This window comes from Ovis aries, chromosome 18, assembly GCF_016772045.2.
Source record: "Ovis aries strain OAR_USU_Benz2616 breed Rambouillet chromosome 18, ARS-UI_Ramb_v3.0, whole genome shotgun sequence".
Classification (NCBI taxonomy): domain Eukaryota; kingdom Metazoa; phylum Chordata; class Mammalia; order Artiodactyla; family Bovidae; genus Ovis; species Ovis aries.
This window is the reverse complement of record NC_056071.1, coordinates 19,778,345-19,796,962: the sequence shown is the minus strand read 5'-3', so window position 1 is coordinate 19,796,962 and position 18,618 is coordinate 19,778,345. Positions and strand designations below refer to the sequence as shown.

The following is an 18,618-nucleotide window of genomic DNA, read 5'->3' as shown; positions in this document are numbered from 1 at the left end:
AGCCTCCCCGTGCCTGATGCTGAGTTAGCCGAAAGGCAGATTTCCTGACAGTCAAACTAGGGCAGGAGGGATGTCAGCGCCCCTTTGCCTTCTCTGGGCGAAAAGCAAGTGAGAACGGCCACCCCTCCCCCACCTGAAGGTGGGAGTCGGCCATAGCCCAATCGCAGTGTGGAGGTGGGGTGGGGGGAGGCTACCCCCTGCTTAGTCCCGTTGCTTTTGGTAAACCGGCACGTTCTGAGACCCTCTGCGAACGCTCCTTTTCCACGCCCCTGAATATGACAGCCTCAGCTCCTGGGCACTCCCTTCACCGCGCGGCCTGCCAGATGCTCCGCAGGTTGGGGTGGTCTCCAGCCGGTTTGGGGTGGTCTCCAGGCAAGTCTGGAGGCCGCCCAAATCTGTCGCACCACCTCCGTTTGGGCCCAGCCCAAGGGAGGGAAAGGGGCGTGTGTTCCTTTAAGGGGCTGGCCCGGCGGGAGCGCGGGGGTTCGTCCGCAGCCGCTTCCCTTCTGGCCATTCAAGATCCCTGAGTCCGTCTGCTTCCTCCGACCGGATCAGCCCCGCAGCCCAGAGCGTTCGAGCCGTCGAGGAGCCGCCTGGGGACGGTACGTAGCTCAGGGGTGGCCGGGCTCCTGGGGCGCCCTGTGGACCAATTCCTCTCTTCTTGCTTTCTCAGCCCCACGCTTCCCGGGCAGGGTTGGGGAAGCCGGCAGGAGGAGTGAGCCGGGCCCCGTGGGGCCGGGGCCGAGTTGTGATCGCCGCCGCCGGTTGGGGGCGCCCCGGGCGCCCGCGGGTTCAGAGCAGCGCGCGGCGTGGGCTGACTTGCGTGGGACCCTTGTGCCTGGACCCTGGCCGGTGAGGCCAATTCAGAGGGAAACCAGTGGCCTCTGAGACCACTTCCCGGGTCTCCTCTCTCCCACCGGGTCTCTTCGCAACTCATCCCGCAGCCTCCGGCACAGCGCCCCAGGCACCGGGCTCTGCCCCGGGGCATCTGTTGGATGCTCATCTGTTGGGGGCGGGAGCGGGGACTGGCGTCGGGAACACTGCGAGGGGCTGGGGACACCTCCTGAGGCAGCGGGCGGGTGGTCTTCTGCCTGCCTGCTCTGGCCCTCAGGGCAAGCGCAGTGGATGCTCGTGGGTTTCAGGCCTGGGTTCAGTGGGGTTTCTAATTTAGGGAACAGTCGGAGCGCGCGGAGAGTGAAGTCCTGGGTGGGAGATGGTATCCTTTAGGGAGGAATTTAGGGCTCCTGAGCAGCCAGGAAAAAAAAAAAAAAAAACAACCCCCAAAACAGCGCCGGACACTTGGACCCAGTTCTGTCACCAACTCGCTGGGTGGCCTTCAGCAGCCTGTGACCCGATCTGGACCTTGACTCCCAGCGCTGACCTCCGGAGGGCCTTTTGCCCTCTGCCGCAGGAGGAGGTGACCGAGAGGCGGCCTGGCCCCTCTCCCACAGCCCTGCATGAGCCAGCGGGCTGGGAATGCCGGTAGGAAACACCTCCGGACTTCTACTTTCCGGGAACCGCAGGTTTCAAAGGGCTTGGGGCACCGAAGTCAAATTCCTCTCCGGGCGCGGGCTGATGGAGACCTGGAGGGCAAGGCTGCCCTCTGCTGGTGTCAGGGAGACGTGTGGTGTCCGGTGGTGCAGTTGGGTACTCGGCTGTAGCTCATCTTCCTAACAAGTCTGGGTTCAGCTTATTCTGATGTGCGGAGGGGTCCTAAGGCAAGTGGTGGCTGGGAAAAGCAAAGGATGGGTCGTCAGGAATCAGGGAATCCACGCATCTTGTTTTGGTCACTCTAATACATTAGTGAGCTAGGGGGAAAAAAAACCACTCCCAGACCAGAAACTAAGCTGTTTTGGCTCAGAGCTTAGTTTCTGAACCGTGAATTACCTTATGCATGACTGGTAAGAACCCTGGGGGAGCAACCTCCGTATAACATGGTCTGGTGGTGATTTTTTCCCCCCCAGCTCACTAATATATTAAAGTGACCAAAACAAGAGTTCTTCACCATTAAAGAGCAAACCTCAGCAATGCGTGAATTCCTTAAGATAAATGCTGTCAGTCCTGCAGAAAGTGCCTTTCTTACTGATGTCCCTCACTATTCGAATGCTTGCTATTCACTGTCCAGCGCTCAAGAACCAAATAGATTTGAATAACACAGCATCCTTCCCTGTCCAGATTTCTCAAGCTCTCAGTATCCAAACTCTTGCCATCCCATCTGAAGGATGTGAGAGATTTGATGAAGGAGGAGCACTGGACTGCTGGTTTAGCTGCTGAACAGAACTTAGCATAAAGTTTTCTGATAAAAGTAGAAACCAGGGACTTCCCTGGTGATCCAGTGGTTAAAAATCCACCTTCCAATGCAGAGGACGCAGGTTCGATCCCTGGTGGGGGAATTACATCCCACATACCTCAGGGCTATGGAATTCTCCTGGCCGGAATACTGCTCAGATGGTATTGAATCTGCCTGCAATGCAGCTGACCTGGGTTGACCCTTAGGTCTGGAAGATCCCCTGGAGAAGGAAATGTCAACCCACTTCAGTATTCTTGCCCGGGGAATCCCCTGGGCAGAGGAGCCTGGTGGGCTGCAGTCCATGGGGTCACAAAGAGTTGGAGATGACTGAGCGACTAGCACTACCCCAGGGCAACTAAGCCTGCAAGCAGCCACTAGAGAAGCCCACAGCTAGAGAAGCCTGTGCATCACAGCTAGGGAGCCCACCCGCTGCAACTAGAAAAGCTCCTGTGCACCACAAGCAGAGAAAAGCCTGCCCAATGGAAAGAGACCCAGCGTAGCCGAAAAACAGTGGGAAACAGCTGAAGAAGTTGCAAAGATATTTCCTCTGTGTTAAAAAACAAAACAAAACATTTAAGAAGATGACTTTACCCTGGGTCAGACTTTTAATTTTGGTAAACCCAGTATCTTTTGGAATCCAGTGCCCGTAAGAACCCACATCCTGAAGGAAGAAGTGTTTGCCCAGTGGTGGGTGAAAGCTGCAAAGCGCGGATTGACGTGCTGGTTTTTTCTTTTTTCAGGATTGCTCTTGTTTCTGTTAGTGCTCTGGTTACAAAGTTACATGTGTTTTGAGCTGTTGAGTTGTTCAGTCTGACTCTTTTGCGGCCCCATGGACTGTAGCCCACCAGGCTCCTCTGTCCACGGGATTTCCCAGGCAAGACTATTGGAGTGGGTTGCCATGCCCTCCTCCAGGAGATCTTCTAGACCTTCTAGACCCAGGAATCGCACCTGTGTCTCTGGCATCTCCTGCATTGGCAGGTGAGTTCTTTATCACTGAGCTACCTGGGAAGCTCCTCTTTGTGTGTAGGCTGCTTAGATCTGAGTCACGAAGAGGCTTTGTGGCTGTCACCTGGGGATTCCTCTTGGACAAGGAGCGAGGCTCACAGTGTCCTGTCATGCACAGCACACAAGGCAAGTCTGGGCTTTGGGCTCCCTGCAAAGAGGTCTAAGAGCACAGTGGATTCTACCCCTCAACTTCCTTCACATCATTGCTTCGTCTCCATTAAGAGCTCCTAACTGTTCTGAAAACAAGAATGTTTCCTCCACATTCCACCACTCTTACAGGCCAATGCTTTTCTTCTTTCCCCTCCCTTCCTCCTCCTTTCTCTGGTTTTGCTGTATCCCTCCCTTCTAGTTCCTGTACACAGGCATTCTTAGGGTCACACACTTACAATCATAGCAGAGTGGCAAGGCTGTGTTCTGCTTTGTCTACCCTAAATCATACCCTGTGCACTTTCCACGTTGCTGCCTGATGACCATACTCAGACTTCCAAATGCCTGCTGTCAACTCTGGTCTCGCAGCCCCAGAGTCCGCTTTCCACTCAGCCGCTGGAGGGATTTTTTTTAACATGTAGGTCTGATCCTAAAGCCTAAAGCCTTTGTGGCTCCTCTGCCTAAAGCCACTACTAGCACCCCAGGGCCTTGGGGACAAAGGACAGGCTGCTGAATCTGACACCCAGGAGCATCTAGACACTGGTCCTTCTGTCCTCCTCTCCCAAGTTTCAGCCAGAGCTTTGGCAGGAAGCAGAATTCACCCTGGATGTTTCCAATAAAGACTCTCTAATGATGGCTCAGGGGTAAGGAAACTACCTGCCAATGCAGGAGCCACGGGAGATGGTGGGCTCGACCCCTGGGCTGGGAAGATCCCTTGGAGAAGGAAATGGCAACCCACTCCAATATTCTCGTCTGGAGAATCCTGTGGATAGAGGAACCTGACAGACTACAGCCCATGGGGATGCAAAGATTTGGACCCAATTGAAGTAACTGAGTACTTCAATTACCCAATTGAAGTAATAGAGTTTTGCCAAGAAAATGCACTGGTCATAGCAAACACCCTCTTCCAACAACACAAGAGAAGACTCTACACATGGACATCACCAGATGGTCAACACCGAAATCAGATTGATTATATACTTTGCAGCCAAAGATGGAGAAGCTCTATACAGCCAACAAAAACAAGACTAGGAGCTGACTGTGGCTCAGATCATGAACTCCTTATTACCAAATTCAGACTTAATTTGAAGAAAGTAGGGAAAACTGCTAGACCATTCAGGTATGACCTAAATCAAATCCCTTATGATTATACAGTAGAAGTGAGAAATAGGTTCAAGGGACTAGATCTGATAGACAGAGTGCCTGATGAACTGTGGAATGAGGTTTGTGACATTGTACAGGAGACAGGGATCAAGACCATCCCCATGGAAAAGAAATGCAAAAAAGCGAAATGGCTGTCTGGGGAGGCCTTACAAATAGCTGTGAAAAGAAGAAAGGCGAAAAACAAAGGAGAAAAGGAAAGATATAAGCATCTGAATGCAGAGTTCCAAAGAATAGTAAGAAGAGATATGAAAGCCTTCTTCAGTGATCAATGCAAAGAAATAGAGGAAAAGAATAGAATGGGAAAGACCAGAGATCTCTGCAAGAAAATTAGAGATACCAAGGGAACATTTCATGCAAAGATGGGCTCAATAAAGGACAGAAATGGTATGGATCTAACAGAAGCAGAAGATATTAAGAAGAGGTGGCAAGAATACACAGAAGAACTATACAAAAAAGATCTTCATGACCCAGATAATCACAATGGTGTGATCACTCATCTAGAGCCAGACATCCTGGAATGTGAAGTCAAGTGGGCCTTAAGAAGCATCACTACGAACAAAGCTAGTGGAGGTAATGGAATTCCAGTGGAGTTATTTCAAATCCTGAAAGATGATGCTGTGAAAGTGCTGCACTCAATATGACAGCAAGTTTGGAAAACTCAGCAGTGGCCACAGGACTGGAAAAAGTCAGTTTTCATTCCAATCCCAAAGAAAGAATGCCAAAGAATGCTCAAACTACTGCACAATTGCATTCATCTCACATGCTAGTAAAGTAATGCTCAAAATTCTCCAAGCCAGGCTTCAGCGATGTTCAAGCTGCATTTAGAAAAGGCAGAGGAATCAGAGATCAAATTGCCAACATCCCCTGGATCATGGAAAAAGCAAGAGAGTTCCAGAAAAACATCTGTTTCTGCTTTATTGATTATGCCAAAGCCTTTGACTGTGTGGATCACAATAAACTGTGGAAAATTCTGAAAGAGATGGGAATACCAGACCACCTGACGTGCCTCTTGAGAAATCTGTATGCAGGTCAGGAAGCAACAGTTAGAACTGGACATGGAACAACAGACTGGTTCCAAATAGGAAAAGGAGTACATCAAGGCTGTATACTGTCACCCTGCTTATTTAACTTCTATGCAGAGTACATCATGAGAAATGCTGGACTGGAAGAAACACAAGCTGGAATCAAGATTGCTGGGAGAAATATCAATAACCTCAGATATGCAGAAGATACCACCCTTATGGCAGAAAGTGAAGTGGAACTAAAAAGCCTCTTGATGAAAGTGAAAGTGGAGAGCGAGAATGTTGACTTAAAACTCAACATTCAGAAAACGAAGGTCATGGCATCTGGTCCCATCACTTCATGGGAAATAGATGGGGAAACAGTGGAAACAGTGTCAGACTTTAATTTTTTGGGCTCCAAAATCACTGCAGATGGTGATTGCAGCCATGAAATTGAAAGACGCTTACTCCTTGGAAGAAAAGTTATGACCAACCTAGATAGCATATTCAAAAGCAGAGACATTACTTTGCCGACTAAGGTCCGTCTAGTCAAGGCTATGGTTTTTCCAGTGGTCATGTATGGATGTGAGAGTTGGACTGTGAAGAAGGCTGAGCGCCAAAGAATTGATGCTTCTGAAGTGTGGTGTTGGAGAAGACTCTTGAGAGTCCCTTGGACTGCAAGGAGATCCAACTAGTCCATTCTGAAGGAGATCAGCCCTGGGATTTCTTTGGAGGGAATGATGCTAAAACTGAAACTCTAGTACTTTGGGCACCTCATGCGAAGAGTTGACTCATTGGAAAAGACTCTGATGCTGGGAGGGATTGGGGGCAGGAGGAGAAGGGGACGACAGAGATGAGATGGCTGGATGGCATCACTGACTTGATGGACGTGAGTCTGAGTGAAGTCTGGGAGTTGGTGATGGACAGGGAGGCCTGGCGTGCTGGGATTCATGGGGTCGCAAATAGTCGGACACGACTGACCGACTGAACTGAACTGAAGTAAATATGAGTACACACACGGCACTTTCAGTAAACGGACAAGCAGGGCAGGAATGAGGGGGAGGTATGTGGGGCACTAGGCTCGTGTGCAAAATTTTTTTTTTTTTTCTCAATGTGGACCATTTAAAAAGTCTCTACTGAACTTGTTACAACATTGCTTCTATTTTATGTCTTGGTTTTCTTGACTGCCAGACATGTGGGATCCCAGCTTCCTGACCAGGGATCAAACCTACACCCCCTACATTGGAAGGCAAAGTCTTAACCACTGGACCACCAGCGAAGTCCCCTCATGTGAAAATTTAAGGGAGGGGTGTGTGCATGCCAAAAATCTCAATGATCAAGACATAATATTTTGATGCAATACAAATAAAATCGAATCAACAATCTATAGCCCTTGGGCCAGCTGCCTGTTTTATCTGAGTGTCCACTTAAACTGTAAGAACCCCCCAGAAGTAGTCTAGCATGGCATAAAAAAATGTTTTTTAACCTCTACCTCCACAGGCGTTTCTGGACTGAAACAAAAGCTTTGCAGTGCAGGACTCATCCTCACTAACCATGAATGCACCTGATATTTTCTAGTCTAGTCTGGTCTGTTCAATGTCATTTTAAAATGCTGCTCACAACTTTTCCAATTCAACCTTGCAGTTTGAAAAATGGTGATACTGTCGTATGGTCCTGCTTAATTTTTTTTGCAGTCTTTTCACTGCCTCCTAATTCCTGCTTGGGCTTCTGTGGTGGCTCAGTGGTAAAGAATCTGCCTGCCAGTGCAGAAGACACGGGTTTGATCCCTGATCCAGGAAGATCCCCTGGAGGAGGGCATGGCAATCAACTCCAGTATTCTTGCCTGGAGAATGCCATGGAGAAAGGAGCCTACAGTACATGGGGTCACAAAAGAGTCTGGCACGACTTAGGGACTAAAAAACGACAATAAATTCCTGCTTAGGATTTGTTGGCTTGCCTGTTGCCCATCTTGCCTGCAGAGTGCAGTCCTCTGAGAGCAGGGACCTCATCTTGCTCATCACCGCTGTTACCCGGCTGCGAGAACGGTGCCTTGCATGCCGAAGCTGCTCTATCACAGGGGTCCCCAACCTCCAGGATCTAATGCCTGGTCATCCAAGATGGAGCTGATGTAGTATTAATAGAAATCAAGTGCACAATAAGTGTAATGTGCTTGAATCATTCTGAAACCATCACCACCCCTACCTCCACCCTGCCCTAGTCCATGGAAAAATTATCTTCCTTGAAACAGGTCCTTGGTGCCAAAAAGGTTGGAAAGTGAAAGTCGTTCAGTCGTGACCAACTCTGCGACCCCATGGACTGCAGCCTACCAGGCTTCTCTGTCCATGGAATTCTACAGGCAAGAATACTGGAGTGGGTAGCCGTTCCCTTCTCCAAGGGATCTTTCTAACCCAGGGATTGAACCCCAGTCTCCAGGGACTGAACCCCAGTCTCCTGCATTGCAGGAAGATTCTTTAGCATCTGAGCCACACACACACACACACACACACACACACACACACACACTCTCTCTCTCTCTCTCTCTCTCTCTCTCTCTCTCTCTCTCACACACACACACACACACACACTCCAGGGGATCTTCCTGACCCAGGGATCGAACCCTCGTCTCCTGCTTGGTAGACAGATTCTTTACTGCTGAACCACAAGGGAAGCTGCTAAATTCCTGTTGATTGAACGAATGAGTAAGTTGGTCCCTGGGCCCCACTGCAGACTTCTCTCACTGGCTTGTTTTTCTCCTCCCAGTTTGCCCCAGGCCCCAGCCTTGTCTGGACACCCTGGCGCTGCCCGGTGTGTGACACCATGGGCCTGCAGCTCCCGATCCTGCTGCTCCTGCTGTGCTGTGTCTCCGGCCTGCCTTTCTACAACGGCTTCTACTACTCCAACCGTCCCAACGGCCGGAACCTGGACAACGGCTACAGCAAAGGTGGGTGGCCTCTTGGCTTGGCTCTTGGCTCGGCTCTTGGTTTGGCTAGGTGATGAAGGCGTCTCCTGGCCCCTGCAAGATCCGAGTTGGGTGGGGGCTCAGGGGGTGAAGCCAGCAGTCCTGCTCCCATCTGGGCCTGTGCAGTGGTCCAGCCTTCTTGCTAAGATGAGCCGAAGGGTGGTTCTGTTACTCCATGTCTACTGGCCCCTTAGATATGGAGGGCTTCCCCGGTGGCTCAGTCAGTAAAGAATCCGCCTGTAGTGCAGGAGACCCAGGTTTGATCCCTGGGTTGGGAAGATCCCCTGGAGGAGGAAATGGCAACCCACTCCAGCATTCCAGCCTGGAGAATCCCATGGAAAGAGGAGCCTGGTAGGCTACAGCCCATGGGATTGCAAGAGTCAGACACGACTGAGCGACTAAACCAACAACAACCCATGGGCGTGGAGCTGAATGCACTGTAGCACAGTCAATTTTGCTTTTTATACTTCCCCCAAAGTCCTGCCAGTTTTTCAAAATTCCACTTAAACGTGACTTCCCCAGGTTTTCCCAGTGGAAAAGGGGTTTGGAGTTAGGGAGATGTGTTTGACTCTCCATTTTGCCACTTACTAGCTATGCGGCTTTGGGCAGGTGACCTTTTTTTAAACTTTTATCTGCGTTTTTTTTTGGTGGCATTTCTTCCCCAGGCCGCATGTTTCTTTTTAAATATTTATTTATTTATTTGGCTGTGCTGGGTCTTAGTTGTGACACTTTGGGATCTTTAGTTAAGGCATGTGGGGATCTAGTTCCCTGACCAGGGATCGAAGCCAGGCCCCCTGCATTGGGAGTGTGAAGTCTTAGCCACGGACCGCCAGGGAAGTCCCAGGGCCATAAAGTATTGTTTTTTTGGTTTCTTTGGGGATATCTTTTTCTTCTGTCCAGCCTTCTCTTCTGGTTTAGGAATAATCAGACCTTTTTCGGTAAGGATCATCTACATGTGACAGGGGAGCTTAGGTATCGGTTGATCCAACCAACCCTGAGCTCACTAGTCCTGTCCCGCATCTTTAGAGGCTTTGTTCACCAGGACATGCTTGATGACCAGAGAGTCTACATCTAAGCTCTGAAGTCTGGAATCACTCTCTGCATTTCTGAGCATGTGCAATAAAAATTCAGCACTCTTCTTGGGCCACCAACCCTGCACCCAGCCCCACTGTTTGGCCTGGGAACACCTATCAACACCATTGTAATGATGGAATGGCACAGAATATGTTTAAAGTGACATTTTTCAGATACTTGGTGGCTTTCTGGATATGCATACCCTTCATGGCCTGGGTGGTTTCATGAGTGTTCTTAAAAGAAAGTGAAAGTCGCTTAGTCCTGTCCCACCAACTTTTGTAACCCCATGGACTATACAGTCCATGGAATTATCCAGGCCAGAATACTGCAGTGGGTAGCCTTTCCCTTCTCCAGGGGATCTTCCCAACTCAGGGATCGAACCCAGGTCTCCCGCATTGTGGGCGGATTCTTTACCAGCTGAGCTACAAGGGAAGCCCAAGAATACTGGAGCGGGTAGCCTATCCCTTCTCCAGGGGATCTTCCTGACCCAGGAATCGAACCGGGGTCTCCTGCACTGCAGGCAGATTCTTTACCAGCTGAACCACCAGGGAAGCAGTGTTCTTAAAGTGAACATGAAAATTTGAACCTCTTGATTTTGTGCAATTTTCTGGGTCAAGTGAATAGCAAACCATTTTTAGAAGTGACTTCAGGCCAGTTACTGGAAAAGCCAGGTGACTTTTTATCAGCAGCTTTATGCACCTACTATGCATCATTTGCTAGGTCATATGAGCCTCATAGAAACTCGGACACAGGCAAGGAGTCGTTAGGTATGGCTGTTTTTCAGCATGAGATTCTCTGCAAGGAGCCTCCCTGTCTATCCCTTGCTTACTCCTAGGGTTAACCCCCACTTCCCTGTGTACCTCTAAGGTCTCAAGTCCAGACCTAAGGCTGTGAGACCATGAGGCCCCAATAGGAAGACTCAAGTGAGAGATGGGCCAGTCTTAGCCCATAAATCTGGTTCTTGTGGCGCATGTTAGGCTCGGAGTTTATTTGTCCTCCTGAACCTGACTGCAGTCTCCTCTATAAGTCCTGGCCTAATCTCACCTGTGTCTCTAGGTGTTTGGGAAGAGTCGTGGTGGCCAGCTGGACCGAGTGAAGGGCAGGCTATGCCCTCTTGTGACCAGTGTGTTAGAGAAGGAGACTCAGATGAGCCTGAGTCCCCCCGCACTCCCATCTGAGGCGCTCTTACTGCCAGCTGCACCAACTTGCCTTTTTCTTTTCTTTTTTTTTTTTTAGCTGAACCATGTGGCATCTTAGTTCCCTGACCAGGGATCAAACCCGCCTCCCCCCACTGCCACCGCAGTGAAAGGGTGGATTCTTTTTTCCCCCCATTAAAAAGATTTAAATATATTTTAAAAGTGAATAGGACAGGGAAGTCTGGTGTGCTGCTTTCATGGGGTCATGAAGAGCTGGACATGACTGAGCGACTCAATAACAACAAAACATTTTTACAGTGTTGTATTGCTGCTGCTGCTGCTGCTAAGTCGCTTCAATCGTGTCCGACTCTATGCAACCCCAGAGACGGCAGCCCACCAGGCTCTCCTGTCCCTGAGATTCTCCAGGCAAGAACACTGGAGTGGGTTGCCATTTCCTTCCCCAATGCATGAAAGTAAAAAGTGAAAGTGAAGTCACTCAGTCGTGCCGACTATTAGCGACCCCATGGACTGCAGCCCACCAGGCTCCTCTGTCCATGGGATTTTCCAGGCAAGAGTGCTGGAGTGGGGTGCCATTGCCTTCTCCATGGTTTCTGCTCTACAACACAAATCAGCCATAATTATACACACACCCCCTCTGTCTCTAGCCTCCCTCCCCTCTCCGCATCCCATCCCTCCAGGTTCTCACAGAGCACCAGAGATAGCCTCCTTGTGCTACATAGCAACTTCTCATCTGCCGTCCATGGACCATCAGGGAAGTCCACCAGTTCTCATCTGCTGCCTAACAAGCCTAGTGGTTTAAGACAGCAGCCATGTGCTTTGCTCATGGTTTCATGGGCTGGCGTTTTGGGCTGGGCTCTGTCCCTTCTGTCTTGGCTGTGCTCACTTAATTGATTGTGCCTGCGGTGGGCGGGCAGGTCAGCTGGGGGCTGGTGGGTCTAGGATGGCCTCAGCTGGGAGGGCTTGTCTCTGCTCTCTGCATGTTCTCACCCTGCAAGGGAGCCCAGGCCTTGTTCCGATGGTGGTTGGCAAGGTTCTGAGAGAGAGAGAGGCCTCAGCAGGGGCCCTGGAGCCTTGACTCCGAACAAACACCTCAGGACACTCACTTCCCCCGCGTTCATTTGGTCAAAGCAAGTGGCAGGGCCAGCGAGGATTTCAGGGACTGGGGGTGGTTCATAGAGTCACCTCCTGAAGGAAGGAGTTGTGAAGTCACATTAGAGTATGTGGGTACAGGGGCGGTGCAATCTAGGACTCCTGAGCCTGGTGGGAGCTGGGGGTGAGGGTGAGGGAAGGGGTGGCCCCTGCAGGACTACCGATGTGCCGCCGGAGGTTCCCATCTGCACCCGCCTCTCCCCTCAGGCATCTTCAATGGATTGAAGCTGGTGGTAGAGACGCCCGAGGAGACCCTGTTCTCCCACCGAGGGGCCAACGTGACCCTGCCCTGCCGCTACCACTACGAGCCGGCCCTGGCCTCTCCGCGGCCTGTGCGCATCAAATGGTGGAAGCTGTCGGAGAATGGGGTCCCGGAGCAGGACGTGCTGGTGGCCATTGGGCTGAGGCAGCGCACCTTTGGGGATTACCGAGGTCGGGTGCGCCTGCGGCAGGACAGAGCGCGGGAAGTGTCGCTGGAGATCTGGGACCTGCGGCTGGAGGACTACGGGCGCTACCGCTGCGAGGTCATTGATGGACTAGAGGATGAGAGTGGTCTCGTGGAGTTGGAGCTTCGGGGTGAGACCCTGACGGTGGCTTGGTCCTGGGGGCTGCAGGGAGAAGGCCCTGAGAAAGCATCTAGACCTCTGTGCTTCTGGCAGATAAAACATCCAATCCTCAGAACAACCCCACGACGAAGCTCCTGTTATTCTCACCCTCAACGTGTGGATGAGAAAACCGAGGCACAGAGAAGTCAAGTCACTTACCTAGGGTCACACAGCTCATACATGGCTGAGTAGGGGTTTGACCACAGGCAGTCAGACTCCAGAATCCACTGCTCTCTACTCCCTCTTGCTCACGTCCTGTTCAGAGAGAGGGAGACAGGAGGTGATGACACAGCTCATTGAGTCAGAGCTGAGATTTGCACAGGGTTGGCAGGTGACACAAACAAATGAGGCAGCCCGGGGTGGGTGATCCGGAGTGGTGGGGACGGGGGCCACTCCTGAGCCCTCCTACTCAGGCCCAGCTGATGATGCTACACCGGAAGCAAGCCCAGTGCAGCCCGATTTTCTTTCTTTCTTTCAAATGTTTACTTATTTGGCCACGTTGGGTCTTAGTTGCAATGCAAGGGGTCTTTGTCGTGGTGCATGGGCTCTAGAGCAATTGGGCTTAGTTGCACCAAGGCATGTGGGATCTTAGTTCCCCAACCAGGGATCGAACCTGTGTCTCCTGCATTGGAAGGCGGATTCTTTATCCCTTGGACTACCAGGGAAGTCCCTGCAGCCAGATTTTCTGATTTGACATGAGAAGCTTATATTCGTATGTGAAACCTCTGGATTTTAATGTAGAAATTGCCTAATTAGAAACAAAAGCAAAAACAACCAGTGCTGTCCAAAGCTGCCAGCTGTGATCTCCACACGACTTCTGCCTTCTCTGACCCTGGGCCGGGGCTGTGTGTCCTTAGACCTCTCCTACCTGGTAGGGAGTCACTGGGAGGGTATAGAGGGAAGGCTGATCTGACTCCATGTCCACCCCGTCCCAGCTGTGGCACCCCAGATCGGTGCCTTCCCCCCAGAGCTCCAGTCCTGTCACAGGTAAAAAAAAAAATGAAGAATAAGGGTACTTCCTCCTTTACCTTCTTCGAGGAGATGAGGATAGAATGTGGCTCAAGAGCTTGTCAATCAGAGGTGGACCTTGCCACCAGCAGCCACCTGCCCAGTCCATGGGGCTTAGATGGTGACCCAGAGGGGCCATGTTCCTTTTCCCTGATGTTGGGGATGGTGTGGGATGTGTGTGAGCTGGTCAGAGCCAGTTGTCTGGGAACCACAGGGGCAGCCTAGAGAAGCAGGGAGTCCTCACTTTTTTGGGATTACACTTTTTATTTATTTTTTTTTTATTAATTTTAATTGGAGTGTAGTGTCTTTACAACGTCGTGCTGCTTTTTGCTGCCCAGAAGAGGGAATCAGCCATATGTATTCATGTATCCCCTCTGTTTTAGATTTCCTTTCCTTTCAGGTCACCACATAGCACTGAGTAGAGTTCCCCATGCTGTACAGCAGGGTCTCATTAGTTTTCTGTTTAATACATAGTAGTGTGTATATCATACAGTGTGTATATGTCAGTCCCAATCCAGGGAGCTCTCACTCCAGACCCTGCCTTTGAATAGCGCCAGTCCCAGGCCCTAGGGACACCCCTTCTCCTTAAGGTTTCATCTGACTTGATAGAGAATGAGCCCAGGGGGTTTAACATTTTTTATTACAGTAAAATTTCAAACATGGAATTTTGAGGGAGCCTGTGGCACCTCCCAGACCGTGGTACCAGAAAGCCCCCTGCCTGGGACCTCCCTGACCTCGAGCTTCCTTTAGTAAGACCTTTTCCCATCCCTCCTCTTCCCCTGGGGCCTCCCTGGTGGCTCAGACGGTAAAGAATTTGCCCTCAATGCGGGAGACCCAGGTTCGATTCCTGGGTGGGGAAGATCCCCTGGAGAAGGAAATAGCAACCAACTCCAGTATTCTTGCCTAGAGAATCCCATGGACAGAGGAGCCTGGCAGGCTACATACATAGGTCACAGTCAGACATGACCGAGCCACTGACACTTTCACTGTCTTCTTTCCTCTTCCCCTGAAAGTCGTCTGTCACATGTGGGAAGTTTCTTGCATTCTCCTCTGAAGCTTCCATATTAATGTTAACATAGACGATGAGGTCTCAGCTACTGAGCCAGAGCCCGGCAACGCCTGTCTCCTGTAGGTGGCAGCACCTCCTCACTGGTGTCTTAGATCAGGTTGCAGTAACAAAACAGCCTCGGTGACCTTTGAACAACAGAGATTCATTTCACACAGTTCTAGAGACTGGAAGTCCCAGACCAGGGTGCCAGGTCACAGACTTCTGTGTCCTCACAATGGTGGAAGGGCCTTGGGGGGAGCTCTCTGGGGTGTCTTTTTTTAAGGGTACTAACCCCATTCATGAGGACTCCACCCTCATGACCTAATTACGTCCCAAAGGCGCCATCTCCTAATACCATCATATTGGGCATTAGGATTTATTTATTTAGCTGTGCTGTGCGACTTTCAGGATCTTAGTCCCCTGATCAGGGATCAGTCCTGGGCTCTGGCAGTGAGAGCACCATTTCCTAACCACTGGACTGCCAGGGGAATTCCTGGGCATTAGGATTTAATCATCTGAATTGAGACCATGGGTTTCCTTGGTGGCTCAGTGGTAAAGAATCCTCCTGCAATGTTGGAGACGTAGAGGACGAAGGTTCAATCCCTGGGTCGAGAAGATCCCCTGGAGATGGAAATGGCAGCTCACTCCAGGATTCTTGCCTGGAAAAATAGAAAGGAGCCCAGTGGGCTCCAGCCCGTGGGGTCACAAAGAGTCAACTGAGTGACTCAGCAGGCATACTGAGCCCATAGCACTGGGGTTCTTGGAACAACCCTGTGGGTTAGGTATTAACCCTGTTCTGTAATTGGGGATATTATTTGACTGACTCATTCATTCCGTTAACAAATTAGTAGTTTTCTGAGTGCTGCTGTGTGCCTGTCTAGCTCTGGGAGGGAGATGTAAAGCAGATACTGGTTCTGCGTTGGACTTGGACAGTGGACAGGAGGTGACAGGTTTGTAGACCTTTTCTGAGGGACTCTGTGTGTGTGTGTGTTTTGAGGGAAGCCTCTTTCTCAGTGGAAGTGGGTCTCCCATCACCGGGCCCTGCCCACCCACTCAAGCCCCCTTTTCTGCCCTCCCCAGGTGTGGTCTTTCCTTACCAGCACCCCCAAGGGCGCTACAAGTTCAACTTCCACGAAGCCCAGCAGGCCTGCGAGGAGCAGGACGCGGTGGTGGCCTCCTTCGAGCAGCTGTTCCGGGCCTGGGAGGAGGGCCTGGACTGGTGCAACGCGGGCTGGCTGCAGGACGCCTCGGTGCAGTACCCCGTCACGCAGGCCCGGCGCCCCTGCGGAGGCCTGGGCCTGGCGCCAGGCGTGCGCAGCTACGGCCCGCGCCACCGCCGCCTGCACCGCTATGACGTGTTCTGCTTCGCGGTTGCCCTCAGGGGTGAGTGGACTGGCCAAGCATGGGCCCGCGGGTGGGAGGGCAGCCTCTGGGGGCCTTCAGTCCTCTCTGCCCACCCTGCTGGCACTTCCAGCTGAAGCCCTGTCCAACTGAGTGCCTCGATGCTGCCGCTTCACACTGATCATCGGTCTAGTCAATCATCCCACATTCCCTGAGGGCCTACTAGGTGCTGGGTCATCATAGACAGATAAAACACAGTCTGCCCTCACAAAGGCGCTCATTTCATGGGAAGATACACGGATAAAAACAGATCTGTTCAGTGCCATATCCCAGCTTGGCACTTAGTAGGTGCTCAGTAAATGGCTGAGCAGATGAGAGACTCTTGATTGGTCTAGCAGCGGTGGGGCGCCCACCTAGAGTAAAATTAGGAAAGGCTGGGCAGAGTACAGATCTGACTGTGGGGAACCCAGCACCATGGCAGGGGGGATGATGCTTTTGGAGAGGGGCTGAGATTTGGGAACGTGCCCCTGACAGTCTCCACTGCAGATGCTCCATAACGTGGCAGCTCCCTAAGCGTAGAGAGTTAACAGGTCTTTTGGGGGCTGGGTGGTGGGGTCTGTATGGGCTGGCCTTGCCCCAGGCCCTCTCTGGCTGGCCCCTCTGCTTCTCCGTCCTCACGCCCCGCATCCCACAGGGCAGGTGTACTACCTGGAGCACCCTGAGAAGCTGACGCTGGCAGAGGCAAGGGAGGCCTGCTGGGAAGATGGAGCCCAGATCGCGAAGGTGGGCCAGCTGTTTGCCGCCTGGAAGTTCAGTGGCTTGGACCGCTGCGATGCTGGCTGGCTGGCAGATGGCAGTGCCCGCTACCCTGTGGCTCACCCACGTTCCAACTGTGGGGCCCTGGAGCCTGGGGTCCGAAGCTTTGGCTTCCCAGACCCACACAGCCGCAAGTACGGCGTCTACTGCTACCGGCCACGCTAATGCCAGGTTGCCCCCTCTCCTCATGGGCTGTATTTATTGAGTAGTTCGTTTTCCCTTGCAGGTTGGGGCAATTTTCATCTTGTTTTTATACTTTCCAACTTAAAATTATTTTTAAATATTATTTTTTGGGTAAATCCCACAGATCCCAAATCGTCCTTTTACTCAGGTCCTTTTACCAAGGCTCTCACCCTCCTCGAATCCTCCTGTCTCTCTCCTCTGGGACGTTTGAGGTCCTTGGGTTCATGAGCGCTCTCTGCCATCACTGAATCCATCCCCTTTCCCAGCCCCGGGGAGGCTGTTTCCAGAGCCAGCAGTGGCAGGGGGAGCCAGGGCTGCGACTTGTCCTCCGCCTCCGCCTGGGGATGAGAGGGCAGCCAGGTGGCTCGAGCTGGGGTTCAGGCCTGGTGGTCTCCTGACCCTCGTACTTCTTTGGGGAGCAGCTGGCCCGTCTCAGCACAGTGGAGGAGCCTGGGCGGGAGGTGGGTCCCTGGGCTTCCATGTGACATCCCAGGGAAGGGAGAGAGATCCCGCCCCATGTTTTCCTTCTCTCTTGGCTCCAAAGAGTCAGTGTTTTGTTCTCATTTTTCCCTGTTTGGCGAGTGGCCCTCAGGTCTAAGTACTGTTTTGGACAATAAATGGTGCTGTGACCCCTCCCTCCATCTTGAGCCCTCCTCCGTGTTGCGCTTTTTTTTTTTTTTTTAAATTTGCTTCTTATTTGGCTGCACCAGGTCTTAGTTGTGACATGCGGGATTTTCAATCTGCATTGCGACAGGCAAACCTTTAGTTGTGGCATGTGGAATCTAGTTCCCTGACCAGGGATTGAACCCAGGCTCCCTGCGATGGGAGTATGGAGTCTTAGCCACTTAACCACCAGAGAAGTCCCTGTGTCTCAGTCTTTATCTCATTCAGTCTTAGGGTCCAGCTCCCTGCAGGTCCAGCTCCCTGCATGGGGGACGGTTCTGTCCTAGACTGAAGAGGTCGCCTGGGTCTGTCCACTGGCGTGGGCAGGGAACACATGGGCTGCACCTTCAGGCTGCCCTGGTCTGGCCTGGCCTGCCTGTGTGTATCCTGCCTCAGGGACTGACCTAGCAGCTGGAGGGCCTCCTGGCGTGTTCTCCCACCATCCCACTCCAGGCTGTGTGTCTGCATGGACCCAGCATAAGAGTGGGAGGCCAGAGGAGGCTATTCCTCACCCTGGTCCCCACCCCCATGTCAGCCTCAAGAAACCAGGTCTCCTGCTTCTGCGCAGGCACACCGCTGCCAGCCACAGTCGGTCCTTTACTTAGCCAGGCGCTTCTCCAAGTGTGGCCGGCGCCACCAGCTTCACCTGGGAATGTGTTTGAGATGCAACTTTCTGCACCTGACCTCAGACCCGCTGAGTCGAAAACCCTGGAGTGGGATCTCTCACAAGCCCTTCTAATGCAGACTCAAGGCTGAAAACGAATGACATAGCTGTGTTCCCAATGAATCAGTTACTTAATAAAAAGGCACAATTTTTGAGTTCCTACTCTGTGACCATCGCTGCATCTTCTACTTTTGTCCACGGATCCTTTCCAGAGCTGTAGGTAACCTGGGCACATAAAAATACTCACCAGCAAACACTCAACCACACAAGTACACACCCAAAGAGACATCAGCAGACTCACACTGACACATGCTAAGCAGCACCAGTGTTAGTCCCTCAGTTGT

At 51.8% G+C, this 18,618-nt stretch overlaps 1 protein-coding gene across 2 annotated transcripts; it reads left to right on the top strand.

Annotated features, from left to right (window-relative positions):
* Positions 1-512: 512 nt before the first annotated feature.
* HAPLN3 (hyaluronan and proteoglycan link protein 3) lies at positions 513-18,436 on the top strand. Of its 2 annotated transcripts, XM_004017742.4 has the most exons (5): positions 513-602; positions 8,368-8,548; positions 12,154-12,522; positions 15,688-15,990; positions 16,643-18,436. In XM_004017742.4, exons 2-5 carry the CDS (start codon positions 8,425-8,427, stop codon positions 16,927-16,929), a joined length of 1,083 nt encoding a protein of 360 aa, XP_004017791.1. In that variant the 5' UTR covers positions 513-602; positions 8,368-8,424; the 3' UTR covers positions 16,930-18,436. The 2 variants fall into 2 exon arrangements, with proteins under 2 accessions (XP_004017791.1, XP_060257371.1); XM_060401388.1 differs by having other exon boundaries at positions 513-8,548.
* Positions 18,437-18,618: the final 182 nt, after the last annotated feature.